We start from the raw sequence: 19057 nt of genomic DNA, 5'->3' as shown, positions 1-19057 counted from the left end.
AATATACTAATTTTATTAATTGTTGAAAAACTCTAAAAATCACTAAATCTTTAATAGTAATATTAATTTCAGCCCTATCAATAACTAAATTAAAATTAAATTAAATTAAATTATAAAGCAATTAAAAAATATTATCAATTTCATTTACTACTTTGAAAAAATATTAATTATACCATTAATCATAAAAAAAGAAATATTTATTACTTATTAATAAAAGAAATTGAAACGATTTCAAAATATCAATGATGAGTTTTATTAATTTTATTAATTATTAAAAAAAATATAAAATATATCAATGGGCCTGGAATGAGACTGTTGAATAAACCCTGCTTAGAATTGTCTTTTGAGCCAGTAACTTCACTTTGACCCAGAAAACAACTTACATGAAAAAGAAAAGGCACCAATTCTCAGAAAATAGGGCTAATCATAATGGGAACACAAAAGCTAAGTCATGCCCTACCTTAAAAGATTCATTTCAATGTAATACACATAAAGATCATGAATAACAACAGAGATTCTAAACCTGAATAACTTTCTCAGGCATCAACATTTCACTGGTAGTTGATCTAACCTTACCTAGCTAATAAAACGTGGAACACAAAAATATTTATCAGAATTTGTTTGTTGGGAGAAAAATTGAGATGAACTAAACCACAAGTCTGGACTGGACCAAAAAATTGACAAAAAATTAAATTAAGAAAATACAATGCATACACAAATGGCTTTTCTTTTTTCTGATTTTTGCATAATTCAGGATTCCCTCTCCGTCGCTGGAGGTGGCGGTGGTGTAGAACTTTCAGACCTGTTTTCAGAAGATGGCCGATTCTCGGTGTCCACCCGACGGACATTTTCTATCATTTTGACTACATCTTGCATTTTAGGTCTTTGATCTGGCATTCTCACCACACAAGACAAAGCTATCTGTAACATCTCCACCATCTCTTCTTCTATGTTTGGAAACCTCATCAGCTCCACGTCGAACACTTCAGCTGTCCACTCCTCTCGGACTACTGAATGAACCCATCTGACCAAATGGATGATCTCGTCGCCACCAGTAGTATGAATGGGAGACTTACCAGTTAGAAGCTCTAATAATACTACACCAAAGCTGTACACATCTGAAGGTTGTGCTGCTTTCCTGGTGTCTGTCACTTCTGGGGCCCTATAACCAGCAGCACGAGAAATAGGTGGCGCTAGTTGGCTCATTATAGCTGACAAACCAAGATCAGACACACAGCCATAGTGTCTAGAATTAAGAAAAATGTTCGAGGATTTGATGTTCCCATGGACAAATTTTCCACCATTCTCTGCATGGATACGAGCAATGCCTCTTGCTGCACCTATTGCAATTCTCATTCTTGTATCCCAATCTAGAGAAGTCCGCTCGCCTCCTTTTTCACCTGCAAAATTACCAATGCATTGGAGGTGTTATCAGTTATGTCCTGCTAGAAACTTGTCAGGTAGGGGTCAGTTTTCCCACACAATTGAACTATCCCACAATTCCCAACCACATTAAACAAGCTGTGTGTGTTTCCATTATGTCTTGCAAGAAGAAATGACCTTCTCCAGCAATCCATTCAATCTTCTAGGAAACCTCATTTCATCTCTCAGCAATCTCATATCTAAATACAACCACCTATGTCTAGCTAAAAATCGAGTTGATGCATCAATCCAACTTTGGCACCCATTCAATTTTAGAGATAATAGAAACCAAACATTACTCACTTACAAACTTGACATATTTTTAATTATCTCCTGATATTCTCCTTAGAGCCACACTTTGCTAACCCTAGGGTCTACTTTGATATTGCAAGTATGAAATCACCATTTCACTCGTACACTTTCTCCAAAGCAAAAGATGAGTTAAAAGACATTTGAAGCTTTAAAAGTCCATACACAATGCACAAAGTAAGCCCAAGGTTTACCATTTGTAAAGTCAAGACCACTTCAAAATAGTGAAAGAGGTTGATTACCTCATTAAAATCATGACCATGTTTCTATAGTGTATCATATTATTACATAAACGCATGTCTATTGGCATTAACATTATTTGAAATCATCTAGAAACTATGGTATTTTAATATCTCGATTGCAAAAGGAATCTCCTGAAGTTTAACTAAAACAGAGTGCTTAACTTCTCCTATGCAACTAGACATGCGTGTACTGTAAAAATAAGTAAAAAGGATTCATTAGCTATTGATACTTGACAAATAAACATACCATGCAGCATAGAAGAAACACTCCCCCGACTGTAATAATCATAGACCATCAGCTTCTCATCTTTGGAATAGTAGTAAGCCCTCAGCTCAACCACATTCTCATGCTTAATGCTTCCAACGACTTCCATCTGCTGCTCAAAATCCCGCTTTCCGACACTCACTTCCTTCAACCTCTTCACTACCACTGTGGTTGCATCCTCCAGTATTGCCTTGTAAGCCATGCCAAATGTACCCTTCCCCAACACCTCAGCAGAAGCCCTCAATAAATCCTCCAAATCAAAAACATAATTACATCCCTCAAAGAAAACCAATCTATTATTAGCATCCTGAGCTCTTGAAACCGCTTTCTCTGGGGACATTTCTCCTTTCTGCAACTTGTCTGAGTACTCATCTTCACCCTTCTTTCTTGAGCAACAAACAATTATCAAGAAAGCAAATGCCACAAGACCCAAAACACAAGCAGCAATTATAATCCCTAATAATGCAGTTTCACCAAGTCCCTTAGCATTCTTAGATTTAGAATTAGGCACAGTACTAGGAGCAAGAACGGGTGAAGCAGTAGGAGCAGAAGTTTCAAATGAAATATTGTTACCAGTAAAAACAGAAATAGGGAATCTTCTTAGTGAGCTAGGTATACTGCCAGTAAGATTATTGTTAGACAAGTTTATCTGCTGCAAATTGGGCAAATTAAAATCAGGGATCTCACCAGAAAGTGAATTGTTTGCTAGATTCAAAGCAGCAAGATGTGTCAAGTTCGAAAGGGAATGAGGAATACTACCATTAAATCTATTGTTAGACAAATTAATGATAGTGAGATTATTCCAAATAGAGAAATCAGATGGCAGTGACCCAGATAGGTTGTTATATTGAAGATAAAGGAAAGATAAATTCTTTAGGTTAGAGAAATCATGAGGAAATTGCCCACTAATGCGATTGGATCTGAGGCTCAAAATCTGCAATGCCGAGAGTCGACTAAGAGTGTTTGGCGGAATTGGGCCTTGAAATCCAACACCAGGCAATCTAACAGCTATTACACGAGACCTATCTTCGCTGCAAGTGATTCCAGTCCAGTTATTGCAAACTGGATAGCTCTCGTTCCAGTTCAACGAGCGAGAGTGAGGCAAATTGCTTGCAAAATCTAGCAAAGCTCGCATATCCTCCACAGGGTCCGCATTTACGAGAAATAAAGTCAATCCCACAAAACAAATAGTAGAGATAATGTGCTTAGCTTCCATTGAAGCTAAAACTCTAAGCCAAAAACGAGCTGTTTCCGCTGAGTTTTCTTCTCGTGTTTTCTTTGTTTTTCTCTTCTTTCCCTGCAAAATGGTATTATGGTGTTCGGAAAAACAGAATAAAAAAGTAATTTGAAAAACAGAATAAAAAAGTAATTTCAAGTTAAAATAACAGAAAAAGGTACAATTTAAAAATTGAAAACGGAGAATGTGAAGAAGAGGAAAAAGAGCAAGAGCCAGATTCCAAGATTATTGTCGATAAAAGAAGAGACGACTCTGGTTTATTTTAAAACATTAAAGAATGAGCCTTTACAGGCTTTGAATAATGGGTTATGCTCAAAAAGTACGCTTACAAATTTCAAATTCTTATTGAGAGCAGAAATTCCCAGAACTCCAGCTCCTCTTTTTGTTCTTTGCTTTAACTTTTTGTTCCAATTGGCGATGCCTCTACAACACACCCACTTATTTACAGATCCAATAAGCTAAAAAAAGACGAAAAAAAAAAAATTAGTCACAAGAAAATGAAGAGCTATAATTTAGAGAGAGGAAAAAACGTACAAGTTATGATTTCTTTGAACAGATAGAAGCATGAACTTAACGGTACTCAAAGACTTTCTGCGCGAAGGAAATTTGGTGGGTTCTAGTTATGGTACTTGTAATGATACCAACGGCTATATTTCATGGTTTTCTTAGTAACTGAAAGCGAATGAATGACAAAAATGAAGAGAGAAAGAGAGTGTGTGGCCGGCGAGTGAAGTAAAAATAACGGTGACCGGGAAATCAGTGTTATAGCCAGCTCGTGTGAGTGGGTGACTGAGTGTTGGTGGGGGGGATCGATGACGTGGCTTGAACAGTAAACTGACATGTGGGGGCTATCATTAATGAGGCGACCTGTATAGAAAAGTATGTCGTAGGATTATACTGTGTCGTTTTCCTTCTGAAAATGGAGATGGGGCAGAAGTGGGACCATTTGATGCTGTAAAATTTGTGATTGATGTGGTAACTGATGTTGGCCGTTGATAGAGCGTGTTTGAGATCGTTTAAGATCATGTGGGGTGCTTTGGCCGTTGGATTTGACTGGCAAAGAATTTTGTCTGGTCCAAGTGTCATACCCTCCGTTGAGATCTGGTAATTGAATTTGAGTAGGATTTGGTGGTTTTACTCTTCCTTTGATCCTAGCTTAAGACACCATCCATAAACCAAATTACAAAAAAAAAAATATATATATATATATATTTTTTTTTTTATTATTATTATTTTTTTTTTAAATATTAGGTATAAAGTTATAAATTTGAAACTTAAAGTCATTATTCTAACATATAAATATTGTATTTTCAAGCGAACTTTTTTCTATAAAATTATAAATTTGAAATTTAAATATGTGTAAAAGATATATTATTACTTTTGTCTTTAGAATTTATCTTTTACCCTTTTGGGGAAAGATTGGAAATTTGATTCAAAGCTCAATTTCAACCTTTTGCATTTTTTGTTTTATTAATTTGAATAAAAGTAAAACTTTATTCTTTTAAGCGAAATCAGAAGTTTGTGTGTTTATGCTAAAATCTACTAAATATGTATGTTGCATTTTGTATAATGCATATGATTAGCTAAACAATGAAGGTGGATTTGATTAACAAAATAAAATATGTCTCTAATTTTATTTATAATTAAAAAAAAAGAACATTAGAGGTTCTAAAATTGAGGGCCATATAGAATTTTCTTTTTAAAAAGTATTTAAATTAAGTAAAGAACTAATAGTTAATTATTTTAATAAAAAAAAATATCAGAAAGCAATCATGGGTGGGAGCAACAATATGAATGTTTAACTTAAAGTAGGCTTCCACTTTTTACTTTTCATCTTCATTTGTCCAAAATGCATAAAATGATACCCTCCAAAATAATTATTTTGTTTGACTTTAATACATAAATTAAGAAAAAAGTATGTGAATGAAGCATTATTTAATGGTTCATCAACTTACTTTTACATATAGTTTTAGTAAAAAATAATATATAAAATCTAAAGAAAATTAAGGAATAATCTTATTTCGGAGTGAGAATGCAAATTTAATTTTGAAAAAAATATTTTTATAAAAAATAAAAAATCTTAATGCTTTTTTGATATTAAAAAAATTAATTAATTAATAATGTCAATTGTGAAAGGGAAAAAATATATAATTATTTTATGAATAATAGCATACAATCATTATGCAAGTCTCTATCTTGGTTCAACCAACATTTAACTACCTCCACTGGGTTTATGGCTGCTATAACAAAGCGTTTTAAATCATGACCTAACTTCTCTGCTGAGGGTTTATTGAGAACTTGCCAAGATAGTGCGCTGCTTGACAACTAAAACTCCCTAGCCAATGCTAAGCCTCTTCAAAAATATAATGTCATGATAGAATCAACTAATTAAGAATTGGAAAAAAAAAAATTCCATTATTATTATACAATAAGAACAACAGAGCCAAAAATGATTTCAGATGTGAAAATCCACTTAAACAACTGAAAATTTGCTTTGCTTGAGGCCAATTAAGATCTGGGTACCATAGTGGTTTGATTTGCAATACTAGCTATTCTCAGTTTCTAATCGAAAAATTGAATCAAATTGATTCATTTTGGTTGGATTTAAATAGTTATTTTAAAAATTCAAATTGATTTGAATGCATAAAATTGTTTAGTTTTCAGTCTTAGTTTAATTATCAGATATAGTTAATCGGATTTATTTTTAAGTTTAAAATAACTAATTTATTTGAAATAACCGAATTCAAACTGGTTCAATTCGGTTTGAGTTGAATTTTTATATCATTCGGCTCCAAATTTTATTACCATAAATTACTAAAAAAAATTTTAGATAGATCAAAATTCAAACTATTCGGTTTGGCTAATTTTCTTTACAAGACACGTGATTGATTTTATAGTTCTAATTCATCACCAGGAAATGTTTTATAGCAATCACAGAGGAGGAAGCCCACCTAAAAGAAGCATTCCATTATTAATGATTTCCTTTTTTCACAAAGATCCCAATCACATATATATGTTTTTCTCGAATCTTTGAATTTTCTTGGAAAATTTTGAAATATTATCCAAAAGCTAATCTGGGACGTCATTAATAGGAGTTTAGCGTTTGGGTATTTCTTTAGTATCTTCTTGCTGGGTGGACTGAAACTTATGTGTTTGTTCAATTAGGATAATGGATAAAGAACTGTAAGCTCAATTATTTATTTATTTATTTATTGGGAGACTCAATTAGTAGAAATAACACTATAAATTATACAATATAGATAATTTTTCCATGAACTCATTAAATTGGCGAAAACACTTATTGAGAGAACTCAAACTCAGAAACCTTTCATTTTTCAGATAAATGAAAAGACAGATTAGAACATACTGATTTATTTAAACTTTTTTTTTTTTTTTTGCATTGCTCAGCGCCACATTAGAGGTCAACTGCTATTATATTCTGGTGGAGTAGGAGTTGGGTATGTAATGTAGGTAGGCATAACCAATTGGATTTGATGGATTTTGGTGTTATCTGTTTTAGATCGGGAATATTGAAGTGATGTAAGAATTAATCAAAGCTTTTCCTAAGCCACATATTAAATGGAATATTGTGTGTTGTCCATTTATCTTAATACTATGTAGCCCATTTTGGATTTATATGGGTGTACTCAAGAAAGACAACCCATTAAAATTTTTTGGGCTTTTAGGTTAATACCCTGTCGTAGTTTGGTATGGTAGCTGTTCTTTTGTCTTTCCCGTAGGGTAAATTTTCTTTTGGTTTTACCGGTTGGAATTACGAGACAGGAAAAACACATTTATCATTTAAGCATTCTTTAATTATATTGACTCTTTTTTGTTTTTTGGCAAAGAGAAATCTTCCATTAATAATGTAAAATGTGAGACAAAAACTGTGGAATCGAATTCCATGTTCGATAATGAGCATATTGATAAAATGTTCGGACTAAGAAATAAGAATTTATATTTGCTTGTCTTTTAAACCACCTAATAGTTATGTTAGGCTGCCAAAAGAGTCTTGCAATCCTTAAAATCAATCCAAACTCAGAATTATCATGAATTTAAGAACTAAAGCAAAATTACATTAACTATTTATTCAATAAATTTTAGTAGTAGTTATATTAGAGTTTATTACAACTATAAATAGAGTTTTACAATTACGGGTTCAAAGTGTATGATGGTGATGGAGGAATCAATAGTCTAGAATGAAGAAGATGAAATAAGCCACCAACTAATCAGAGTGGCGCAGCGGAAGCGTGGTGGGCCCATAACCCACAGGTCCCAGGATCGAAACCTGGCTCTGATATGAGTAGCTTCAGTGGCCACATATGCATTGTTGTTACTTCTTATTTTTACTAATCATTAAATAATCTTACATTAAACTACAAATCCATATATACAGTTTTCAAATTACATGCAAGTTTCTTAGTACATTCTTTCTTCTGCAATTGCTACTATGGAGAAAACCTAAAACAAATTTCTCCACTTCACTAATTAAGGACTAATTCATAATCACCCACCATAACCACATTAGAAGGTGATTTATGATTTTTATTAACCTCTGCAGTACAAATACAGATTGACCAGCAACATTAACTCGGATTATTAGTGTTATGTGCCATAAAATATAATATTGAAAGAATTTTGACAGGAAATCAAGATTGTACTTCTTCATCAACAAGAAGGAACAATAGAGAGTTCTAAACGGCCTCTCCATTCTTCACCTGGTTTTAGTGTTATTGGCTTCTCAATTGCTGCCCCATCAACACACAGCATCTGTTTGTACTCTTCATCTCCAAAATCCACCATGGATTTCGACTTCTTCTCCCAGGGATTCCACACCACTGTTTACAAGAACAGTAAGGTTATTTTAACGGTGATTCCAGAAAATGAAGATAGGGAAGGGAAGAAATGGAAAAATAAAGCTTACCAATATCTGGAAGTCCTTCTTTTCTTATTGTATATGTTCGCTTTTTCTGATGATCAAAAACAGCTACAACATTTGAAGAACTAAGATAAACTCGATCTACCTGCAAATTATTATAATTCGATCATTTTTAAACACAAATGGTAAGACATGGTTGAGTTCAGCGAACAATTTTAGGAAGTTCGATATGTGAAGAACCGGTAATTAACTACGAACCCCCAAAACAATATTAATCTCATAAGGACATGGAGTAAACATATTTATTAATTACCTCAGATTCAAATGTTAAGGTATTTCCTTGTTCTGTAAACCTTTCCTTTTGACAAAGGTTGTCAAGATAGTCAAGAGTTTCCAATCCTTCTATCCTTACTTCACTGTTTAATGCACAAAGAGACTGCTTAACAATTATATCACACTAATATCACAGAAATTACAGAAAACAAAGCAGTACCTGATGTCTGAAATGGAAAAATATGTGTGGTAAGCAATTGAGAAACTAAATGGCTTGCAATTTATATTTCTGATGCGCGACAGCAAGATTAGGTTCCCATCTGCTCCTAAACACACCCTTAGTCGAAACTCGAAACTGAAACCAAAAATTAAATTTGAATTTATTTAATTATCATAAGGTGAAGGCATATTGTTCATAATTTAAGGAATAATTTTAAGCGATTAAAGATCATGCATTGATTAGTATTACCTGTGTGGCCAAATCCTCAGATCTTCTTCAGATGGCTTAAGTAACAAGTCAACATAGGCTTTATTACCATTAGAATCATTTGGATGCAATGGTGGTGGATTTTCATCAATCACCCACATTTTCTTCCTTGCAAATCCATGTTGCTCTAGTGCTCCTCGATTTCCAAACTTTTAATTAAAAACAAATATATTAGCCTGAATTTTCCAAGATTGAATTATAAAATATTCTCTCTCTTTTTCAAAATATAAGTCGTTTTGAGTAATTTTCCATGCAAAAATTTAAATGACTTATATTTTAGAACAAAGTGAGTATATAATAAGTTCAGAATACCTGAGGAAAGCAGATAGGGATTCCTCCACGAACTGGGTTTGGGGGCTTGAAAATTGCCTGAAAACCAAAAATAATCGAGAAATAAGCTTGAAGTTGTTCCATTATATTGGATCCCAATACAGTAATCTATCTTATTACTAGTGACCAGTAATTCCAATACACTAATTAAACCTTACCTTACTACTCGTGAACAGTAATTCTTCTCCCTGATCTGTCTTCCATGACAGAACCTGTCCTCCATACAAGCTAACCTGGGTCCACACAACATGAAATTTCAGCCAGAAATGATTACCGAGATTAAGCATCTAATGATGATTTACCAAGTTGGGTGATCTCATAATCAAAATTTCAAGCTTTAAGCATTAATTTTTCATAAAGAACCAAAGAGGTATTAAAAGATACTAGAAAAGAAATTAAACGAGAAGAGAAAATAATTAAAGAGAAGAATCTGACCCGAGCTGAAGCACCTCGAGGATTGCGAAGAACAACCTGATCGATTCCATTTCTATCCTTAGTTACTTCAACTGCTACTCTTTGATCACTGGCTGCTCCAGAATTGTTCATAGTGAAAATAGAATCAAGAACACACAAATAACAGCAAACACACACAAAGTCTCTCTTGGTTTTTGGTATATAATACCCAAAATCCAAATGCTTTGATCCAAAAAAAAGGGAAGATCAAGAAAAGAAAAACTCCTGAGCAGAAAAAAACAGCTGAGCAGTTACTGAAACAGTTGAAAATCTCAACTTTCTGTAAGTTACTTTCTTGTGACAAACCTTATTTTCCCGTGAATGAAAGAACCAGAACGCAACTACCAGTTTTTTAACTACCTTAATTAATACCTTGACTTGTTCTAATTGTTCCCCTTAGCTTGAAATTCAAAATAGACACTGATCAGATGATGAAAAACACAAGATCAGTATCTCTCAAGCCAAACTCTGTACAATTTAACAAGAACCAATCAAATAAGCAAAAACGATAATAAAAGTCCAAAACTGAAACGTTTTCAAACAAAACATTTATGATATGAACAGTATAAATAAAGAGAAGGGAAGAGTCAAGATTGGATCACAACTTTTCTAAGAAAAGAAAAACAAAAAAAGATTCAAGTTTTGGTGAGACCTTGTCCTATTAACCATAAAGAAATATTGAAAGGCCATACCTCAAAAGGAACATTAATAAACAAATATATGTATATCCTATATCATCATGAGGAAGGCGACTGACTGAAAAAAAAATAGTAATACCCACTTGTGTATTTAATATTTATATATACAATAAGCTAATTAATTACCAGCCATGGGTTTTGCAGCATGAAGGTGATATGGTCAGCTTGGCTTCTTATGCATTAGCCTGATGTGGACTCAAGTATGAAACACGAAACCATGATTTACCAGAATTAACGAATAACTACCCTTTGAAAGATTTTGATAGAATATTCAAAGTTTGGCTTTGGTCTTTGGAAAAGGTATTTTAAGAAAGTTAGGTTCTTTAAATGCTGTGGCTCCTTTAGTGCCTATTTTCTTTTCAAGAAATTGTCAATGGTTTACAGTTCTTAGAATTTTCGCTATGCCTATCACTATCTGTGTCCCAATTTATGTTTTACAGGTCTTTCTATGTTTGATTCATCCAACAAAATTTTATATGTTTTCTTGAAAATTAATTTTCTTGTTTGCGGTGAACTTCTGCTAAGGAATCTTGCAAAAAAAAAAAAAATTGCTAGTTGCAATTGTGACGAAACCCTGCATGTCCTGTAGCGGTTGCTTTTATTAATGATTTAGCCTCTAATTAAGAGTTATTTTAATACTATTCATGTTGATCCAGTGGATAGAAAAAAAAAAGTCATAAAATGTCAATATTTGAAGTATGGAATAAATAAAATTATCCTTGGATGATCAACATAAAACCATTTAAAACACACAGAGTAATAGCCCTTTTTAAGGGACATCCAGAGCCTGCAAGAACAAGCGAACCAACAACATGTACCTAAAGTTTGGTGGAGATTTAGAAATATTACATTCCTGTATACACACACAACTACTTAGACCCCACAAAAAAGGAGGCTTAGCGTTGACCTGCTTTCAAGAATCAACAAAAGATAAAAGATATATATGTAGGAAACCTCAAGAGCAAGTGAGGGGTTGGGGGATTACGAGGTTGTGGTTTTGAGTCCTTTTCAATGCAAAATCTCCATGGTGCCTATTCGAGCCTCTCGGAGCGAACAAGGAATATTCGGATTATATGAACCATTAAACGGATATGAACCTGGACATCTCGTGATTAAACAAGAAATAAAAATATATATAGAAAATAATACACATATTGTATACGCATGAATTCCTGAAAAACTAAAGTAGGCGACGGAGAACAGATTGGAGATAGCATTAGAAGCTTAATTTTGACAATTGATGTGCTTGAGTTGTCATACTCAGCCATAGATGCAATGCATTTGCCCTTTATGACTTGTATCCTATAGGGTATAGACGTGGCCTTTCCACTACTTTTATAAGTTTCCCTTTTGACGTAAATTTGCTTTAAAATGCATTTTTGGTCTAACCTTTCATATCAAAGGCCGTAACATTTCACTCTGCAGATAAGAATTCCAACAAAAAATTTCAGTATTCTGTCAGCTAGTGCAAAATTTTCTAGTACACAGCTATAACACTCATCTTGCACTAAACATGTGTTTGCAATTTCAGCAAATTATGGATATTTATTTATTGAAGAAAGCAAATTATCTTAAATAATGGAAAGGGCATGTAACCTTTCTTAGATCGTTAAGGGCAGGGCACCAACAGATGTAATGGTTATAATAAATGATTATAGTTAACAATTGTTTCACCAACTCATGAACACAAAAAATGGATTTTAGTCTCAGAACAAAATTAGGTCAAGAATATTATACTATTTATAGAAAACAATGTCTTAACAAAATGATAATCATTTGATCATATGTTTCAGAAAGAAAAAAGAATCTCAATTGTGCTCAAGGAAAAGGAAGTTAATAAAAATCTAGGAATAAAATTGGGACTCATGGCTATAATACATTGCCATGGACAGAAAACTCTTCACTGGTTTTACAGAATCTTCTTCAAGTTGAAGTATGTTGCCTGCATCCAATGCTTTCTCAAAATCTTGATGGGCTTTTCAGAGCCAGGGGTTAACAAATCAAGAATGCCAACCTCGAGGCACTGCAATCAACTCGTAACACATTTTAATTTGTATGAATCTTAATGTGTATACGTCGAAAGCATTAGAAATAATGCATGAAAGAAGTCCCTCTCTTACTGATTATGAATGTCAATTACTACGGTGAGCCTAATCACACAGCTGCACATATTGCTCCTGAAAAATCACATGATTAACCAAAAAGTTCATTACATTCATCTTACTCTAGTTGATAATAAACAATTTATAATCAGAAGAGTCATGACAGAGAGAGAGAGACCTCTTGACCATGAGGAGCAGCAAAATTTCCCTTCATCAATGTGCTCTACATCAAGTCCAATGAACCATGATCCAGTGCTGACATCATCATGCGCATATGTCCGAAGAATGTGCCTGTGAAGCATACAGTGGTCAAATCACTGAAACTATATGCTTGTACATAGTCTCAATCGGTGAAGAAGAGGAGGAGGACTACCTGTTAATTGAAATGAACTGAGCTAAAGACTGTGAAATGGCATAGATTTCACCTGAGGCATGTCGGAAGTATCTGCACCACAAAGAAGATTCTAAAACTACAGATTTTAAGCGCAAGATGATGTGTAATGATATTGCAGCAGATGCATGTCAATCAATACATAAATTCAAACTGAGCAATAATTATTATGGGATGCAAATATTATCTGAGAAGGCATGGTGCTATTCTGTTTAGCACAATGCTTTTATTAATTAGTCATCTACATATAAAACGACTAAGAAATCACTGAGATCCTTCCATTCAAATAAGTTGGGAAAAATCAAAAATTAAATTACTCACGATTTTCCATCCCCAAATTTCCACCAGTCTGGTTCATACCATTTGTGATTCCTACAAAATGTAGACTGTATAAGGAATTGATATTATTTACCCTCTACTAAGAACAAAAAGTTTATTCCTAGATAAAACATTTTGATGAAACTTACGGCTCAGAGAAAACTTCGCCTGATTTCATACACCCAATATAAGCTCGAGGCTTGTTCAAATGAGTGGAAAGTGTTGCTCCCAGGGCATCTGTGCCACAAAAGAGGGGCAAGCTATAACAATCAATGTAAGATGATATAGAAAAGAAAGAGTTCTGTCACATTCAAGTTTTCCAAGTAACCAATTTAATTTTCTCAAATTTTTAGGACCATAAGTCTCTTTTTCTTGTTATTTATCAGCACTTTGAACCATAGTAATTCAATCTTATATCAACAGTTCAACAATCTGAGTTAAAAAATAATCCAGATGTGAGACGACTAAACTGAGCTATGAATGAATCCTTTTACATAAGACTAGGTCCTTTTTAAGGCACATTCAAGTGATGCAGATTTAACATATTTAACTTATTGGGGTTCACTATCTTGCAAACTCCTAAATGAACTAATATAGACTACATACCAATATTAACAAAAACATCATCATTGACCTTAACATAAAACTCAGCATTCCAGTTCTCTACAGCATGTACAAAGAACAATTTTGTCTTTTTAGAATTCTCCTCAATTGCCTCAACTTGTCCATCCTGTTGATGAAGAATAGGAACGTTAATTACATACTTGCAACCAAACAAATTGCTTCAAATTTCCATATCCATGAACATGCTAGCAACCAAACGCTTATATTTGCAAATAACAAATGAGCATGTACATGAATGTTAAACCCGGGTCTTTAACATGAATATAAGAACTGGAATTTTTTGAAGCATAATTGAAGAGTTGACTTGTTTAAGATAAAAAAAAATTTAAGGCTGGTTAGAAGTTAAATTTGTTGGCTAGTGACCATTTTCCTTTCAAGTTCAACTTTAGTAGAAAAGCCACACATTAAATTTCCAGAAAAAAAAAAAAAAAGAACTAATGTTTTAAAGAGTGAGGATCCATTAAGAGCTTAAAACCATGCTGCACATTCTTCAATTCACTTCAATTGACAGGTGAACATACAAGAACAATGAAGTCATTACTCTGCCCATTTTCATTGTCAATCTCCCTGTCCAAACTGTCTCCACGATTTGCACTGCAATATATATGAATGTAAATTAAAAAAATACTGAAAAATGAGCACTTCTATCATCTAAAAAATAATCAACAAAAGCAGAAACCTTCTTCCAATGACAAATCGTAAAACAATGCCCTTCTCATCTTCAAGATTTTTAAGGGCTGCTGCACCTGCACATAAACTAACTTTAAGGTTAACTACCACCTGAAGAAAAGACTTAGATTAATTAGCAAGAACAACGATTAATGGAGACATTGCAAAAAAAAGTACACGATTATAGTGTTTATATGATCAATGCAATCACTTTCTTTCCTCTTTTTGGAGGAAAATAAAATCTCATCGCCAACCTCAACTAGTTTTGGATATAGCTCTGTTAATCTCAGATTGAGCCGAGCATTTAACATAGTTATTAATGGGATTTCCAATCCAGTAGACTAACCGCCCTCTAAATTAACTCATATAAATTGTTTAAATTATATCCACGCACACTCAAAAAAGTAATTAAAAAAAAATCAAAAAACAAAGAGAGAGAGCAAGTTTACTTACCTTTAGGCATCCATGCCTTGCGAATTGCATCTCTGTTTCTCTTGCGGCCAAATGTAGTAATAATTCCAATAAAAGCCAAAAGCTTCTTCTTAGAATGATTTATATCATCCTTCTTTGCTATGTGCTTTGAAACAAAACCTGCTTGTCTAGCCGCAGCTAGATCCATCTCAACTGCTGCTAACTTCTTTTGTTGCTCCCTGAATAACAAATGGACTTCATTGTAATCCCAACCTTAAAATTACCAAATTTAACCATGAAAATTGAAATATAGAATATCAACAAACGAAATTTACCTGCAGCCTATAATTTTTAGGGTATCATCAACTGATACGGCAGACTTAACCTGCAAAATTAATCGCATTTATGAGTTCACGTCAATAAATCAAAACTAGCAACAAAAGAAAAAAATTTCAAATTTACCTGGCCAGTTCTTCTCTCAATCTCTTCAACTAAATGCAATCTATTATCTGCATCCTGCCAAAGACTACAAAAACACTCAATTATATCGAAATTCTGTAGTTAACGTATTCAAAACGTCGATTGCTATACGCATAAGGAAAAAAAAAAAGTTAGTATAATATAATAAATGAATTACCGGCCGGCGACGTAAATCGTGGCCATAGTTGCAAACATAGCCAGTAAAAGAGCCGAAACTCGAGAACCGAAAGCCGAGCCACCGCCACCAGTAGCAGCAGATAGCCGGTTACCCGATCCCCGGCTGCGCATTTTATGTATTGGATCTAAAATTGATTGAAGAGGTGATTTTGTACTGAATCTTAAGGAAAAAGGGAGAGATATGAAGAGCAATTGGGTGATGAATGGGATGTGGTAACCGAAGAATTCATTTAACGCAGAAGAATTTTTTCCTGTTCTTTCAAATTAATGGCGTTGGTTAAATATTAAAGACTTTTCCTTTTGAATGAAAATTGAAAAAAGAAAGTTATGGCGCTTGTTAGCACCTTGTTCTAGTTTCCAAAAAAAAATATTTTAATGTTTTTTTTCTTGAGGAAAATGTTTTTTTTTATGAATATATAAAATTACAAATATTAATTACAATTTAATTCCAACCCAACAAATTAAGGTTCTAATACGACGGCTCGTATTAAAAGTGGTTTTTGCGTACTTTATCATGTTTTATTACGCCATAAGAGAAATTCTCGTTTTTTTTTAATCAGGTTTACACAGCAAAGTGTGAACGACAGCACGTAAAAATCGGTCGTCCGCTAGAGAAACGACAGTGGCTTTAATTATTTTTTATTCGATACTGGTCTGAACTCGGATCTCGGAGGACCTTTTTGGTAAAAGGAGTGAAATTCAGGGGCAATACCGGAAAACGAGGAAAGAAAGGTTTTGTAGGATGGATAAGGTAAAGGAGAGCCCTTTTCAAGTTAGCATTTGTTTTCTCGGAAGGGAAAGGAAAGGAAAAGAAAGGAAGCTATTGCAGGTAGTTCTAGTGAGAATGGCCAGTGCAACTTCGCTTTGGAGCCCTTTCCTCGGGTGTAGGCAACAGCTTTTGGCACCTGTGATAGCGATGCCAAATTCAAGTCCAGCTTTTGTGAGAATCGAAGCCAAAACCAGAACTAGACGCGACAACAGGATTGCCCGCCATGTTCGCATCAGAAAGAAGGTGCTTTATTCAAATTTTCTTAATTGGGTTTTATTAGTTTTTCAATTATTTAAGAAATTTAGTACCTTTTACCATCGGGTTTGCTTAATTGCTACATAGTCCCTCTGACACTGTGTGTAAGTACTTGTTTACTCTCCAATGTGAATGAATCATGCATGGCAATGTGTTTTTTCATGTTTATTGTCTAAGAAATTGCAGACCGAGTCATAAAGTTTGCATTTTTATGTCTACATTGTGTTTGGAACCAATTTGAAACATGAGGTGTTGTGGTCTGAGTAATTGTGTTGTATTGGTATACTGTGCATAATTTACGGGAATAAACCCTGAGATGGAGAGGTGAAAATTCAGTTTTTGGGTCATGGTCAACTTTTCAGGGATGTTATGATCAGTAAGATAATTTTCTTTGCGTGTGAATTGCATTTAGAATTACTGGAACAACCTAAGTCTGAAAATATTAGTGATGACATTCTGACATCATCTTAAAACAAAGGTCTGGAATTTGTCTTTCTGTTTATATCGCCAAACCTCTTGTGGTGATGTAATGGACTATCGGAGTGCAAACTAATTGCAATATCTTGATGTATCTTTGCTATCTTATTAATTGTTCTGTTAGGATGATTCTTCTGCATCTACTCTCTTTACGATTGGTATAGCGTGTATAAGCGTGTTCAATTTATATGACCCTGGGAGAACAATACCTTGAAAGCTAGCTGTTGAAGTTGGAGAATCCAAGTTCATATAAGCCCTATATTGAAATCACATACTTTCAATGTGGAATTGAAGTCACGTAGCATATCTTGTCTTGCAACTAAGATCATAATACCATGAATTGCTAGTATTGACTTTATGTGATGCAAAATCTGCCTGCTTTTAATTCTGATTCTCTCAGGTTGAAGGAACTCCAGAGAGGCCTAGGTTATCCGTCTTCCGATCCAACAAGCATCTCTATGTCCAAGTGATAGATGACTCGAAGATGCACACACTTGCTTCGGCTTCAACAAAGCAGAAACCCGTCTCTGAGGAATTGGACTACAGTTCTGGTCCTACCTTGGTATGTTTGTAAATATAACTTAATTGCTAACAAAGTGTGTCAATGCTTGATTTTTGTGTTGGCATAGCTTTGTTATTATTTAGGAATGCTGAACCATTTTGTCACTTATGTTGCTCATCGAATATTTGGTTTCCCCCTCTCCTGACAGTTGTTACTTATTGCAAACTCCTTTTTTTTTCCTTTCATCAGGAAGTAGCTAAAAAGGTGGGTGAAGTCATTGCAAAAACCTGTTTAGAGAAAGGGATAACTAAAGTTGCCTTTGACCGAGGTGGATTCCCATATCATGGACGTATACAAGCTCTAGCAGATGCAGCTCGGGAAAATGGCCTTCAATTCTAATTTGTAGTTGGCTAGTTTCTTTCACACACATGTTTGCTTTTGGGTTAACTTTCTGCCAGAAGATGTATCAATGTTTGAATGTGACATTTGTAATTGTTAGAAATATGCAACATGAAAAGGCTTTCTGTTCTCTTAGTGAATTCCTTTTATCTGAATTTGATATTCAAATTGGACTTGATGATCCAAGCTGATGGTCAAATTCTTATTAAACTTGCACTAGGAATCTTCCATCTAATGGCTAATGCACACATGCATACAGAACACATCAATGTCTAGGTCTATATATATAATATGTATCAATTTTGTGGCCAATAATACATGAATTCCCAGAATCCAGTTTTTCCATTCAAGCCATACATGCCTTCTGCTGATATTATCCATAAGCATTGACTGCCACATCTGGCATAATCCCTTGCAAAGGAATAAGCATCAAAATGATATTCTTGTACATTTTCCCATCCCAGGTCACAATAAAATAAAGTGGTTCCTGCTACATTGGGCGAAAAGTCCCAGCCAAATTCGCTGCCATCTACAATGCTGTGCTGGCCAAGATCATTGTCTTTGGACTGGCAATGTATTGTCATGTTTTTCCCATTGCCTAGTCGGTTCAGGATACTCGCGTGCACTTTGTCTGAAAGAGCCAGATTACATAAGCTGAATGCTAGGACAAATACTATAACATACTCTGTTCTTGAATTTTGCATATTGGTTTTGGAAACCACCCACAAGCTCAATTATGATTTACAAGTATTGCTATTGTTATTGCTTTATAAATGCAAGTCAAGCTTGATATTAACCTGGCCTTTTGTCTAGTTGGCAATAATTTAGTGTTATTTCAAATGACATTGTTGATCTTAACAAACTATGAATACAGAGTATGTGTTGGAG

At 34.1% G+C, this 19057-nt stretch overlaps 4 protein-coding genes across 6 annotated transcripts; 1 reads left to right on the top strand and 3 right to left on the bottom strand.

Annotated features, from left to right (window-relative positions):
- Window positions 1-427: 427 nt before the first annotated feature.
- Window positions 428-4230, bottom strand: LOC105645711 (Leucine-rich repeat protein kinase family protein). The gene is made up of 4 exons (XM_012231382.4): window positions 4010-4230; window positions 3805-3933; window positions 2221-3535; window positions 428-1400 (listed from the first exon to the last, which is right to left on the bottom strand). Exons 3-4 carry the CDS (start codon window positions 3452-3454, stop codon window positions 751-753), a joined length of 1884 nt encoding a protein of 627 aa, XP_012086772.1. The 5' UTR covers window positions 3455-3535; window positions 3805-3933; window positions 4010-4230; the 3' UTR covers window positions 428-750.
- Window positions 4231-7841: 3611 nt separating this feature from the next.
- On the bottom strand, window positions 7842-10972 carry LOC105645714 (putative glucose-6-phosphate 1-epimerase). 3 transcript variants are annotated; one of them, XM_020683854.3, is made up of 10 exons: window positions 10722-10972; window positions 10270-10317; window positions 9880-9971; window positions 9603-9677; window positions 9427-9483; window positions 9097-9263; window positions 8848-8982; window positions 8668-8770; window positions 8400-8499; window positions 7842-8313 (listed from the first exon to the last, which is right to left on the bottom strand). In XM_020683854.3, the coding sequence occupies exons 1-10, from the start codon at window positions 10726-10728 to the stop codon at window positions 8144-8146; spliced, it is 954 nt and encodes a 317-aa protein (XP_020539513.1). In that variant the 5' UTR covers window positions 10729-10972; the 3' UTR covers window positions 7842-8143. The 3 variants fall into 3 exon arrangements, with proteins under 3 accessions (XP_020539513.1, XP_012086776.1, XP_089576367.1); XM_012231386.4 differs by lacking the exon at window positions 10270-10317 and having other exon boundaries at window positions 10722-10968; XM_089720241.1 differs by lacking the exon at window positions 10722-10972 and having other exon boundaries at window positions 9880-10623.
- Window positions 10973-12312: 1340 nt separating this feature from the next.
- Window positions 12313-16156, bottom strand: LOC105645716 (hydroxyproline O-galactosyltransferase HPGT1). The gene is made up of 12 exons (XM_012231387.2): window positions 15748-16156; window positions 15573-15636; window positions 15446-15495; window positions 15153-15349; window positions 14710-14776; window positions 14552-14624; window positions 14013-14136; window positions 13556-13643; window positions 13410-13460; window positions 13071-13142; window positions 12876-12988; window positions 12313-12772 (listed from the first exon to the last, which is right to left on the bottom strand). The coding sequence occupies exons 1-12, from the start codon at window positions 15876-15878 to the stop codon at window positions 12750-12752; spliced, it is 1053 nt and encodes a 350-aa protein (XP_012086777.1). The 5' UTR covers window positions 15879-16156; the 3' UTR covers window positions 12313-12749.
- Window positions 16157-16533: 377 nt separating this feature from the next.
- Window positions 16534-18304, top strand: EMB3105 (Ribosomal L18p/L5e family protein). Its single transcript, XM_012231389.4, has 3 exons — window positions 16534-16779; window positions 17669-17830; window positions 18020-18304. Exons 1-3 carry the CDS (start codon window positions 16612-16614, stop codon window positions 18167-18169), a joined length of 480 nt encoding a protein of 159 aa, XP_012086779.3. The 5' UTR covers window positions 16534-16611; the 3' UTR covers window positions 18170-18304.
- The last annotated feature ends 753 nt before the right edge of the window (window positions 18305-19057 follow it).

The sequence above is a fragment of the Jatropha curcas genome, chromosome 4 (assembly GCF_041381405.1).
Source record: "Jatropha curcas cultivar XTBG-Jc1 chromosome 4, XTBG_Jcur_1.0, whole genome shotgun sequence".
NCBI classification, from domain to species: Eukaryota; Viridiplantae; Streptophyta; class Magnoliopsida; order Malpighiales; family Euphorbiaceae; genus Jatropha; species Jatropha curcas.
Note: the sequence above shows the minus strand (reverse complement) of the source record. Positions and strands in the feature narration are given on the sequence as shown.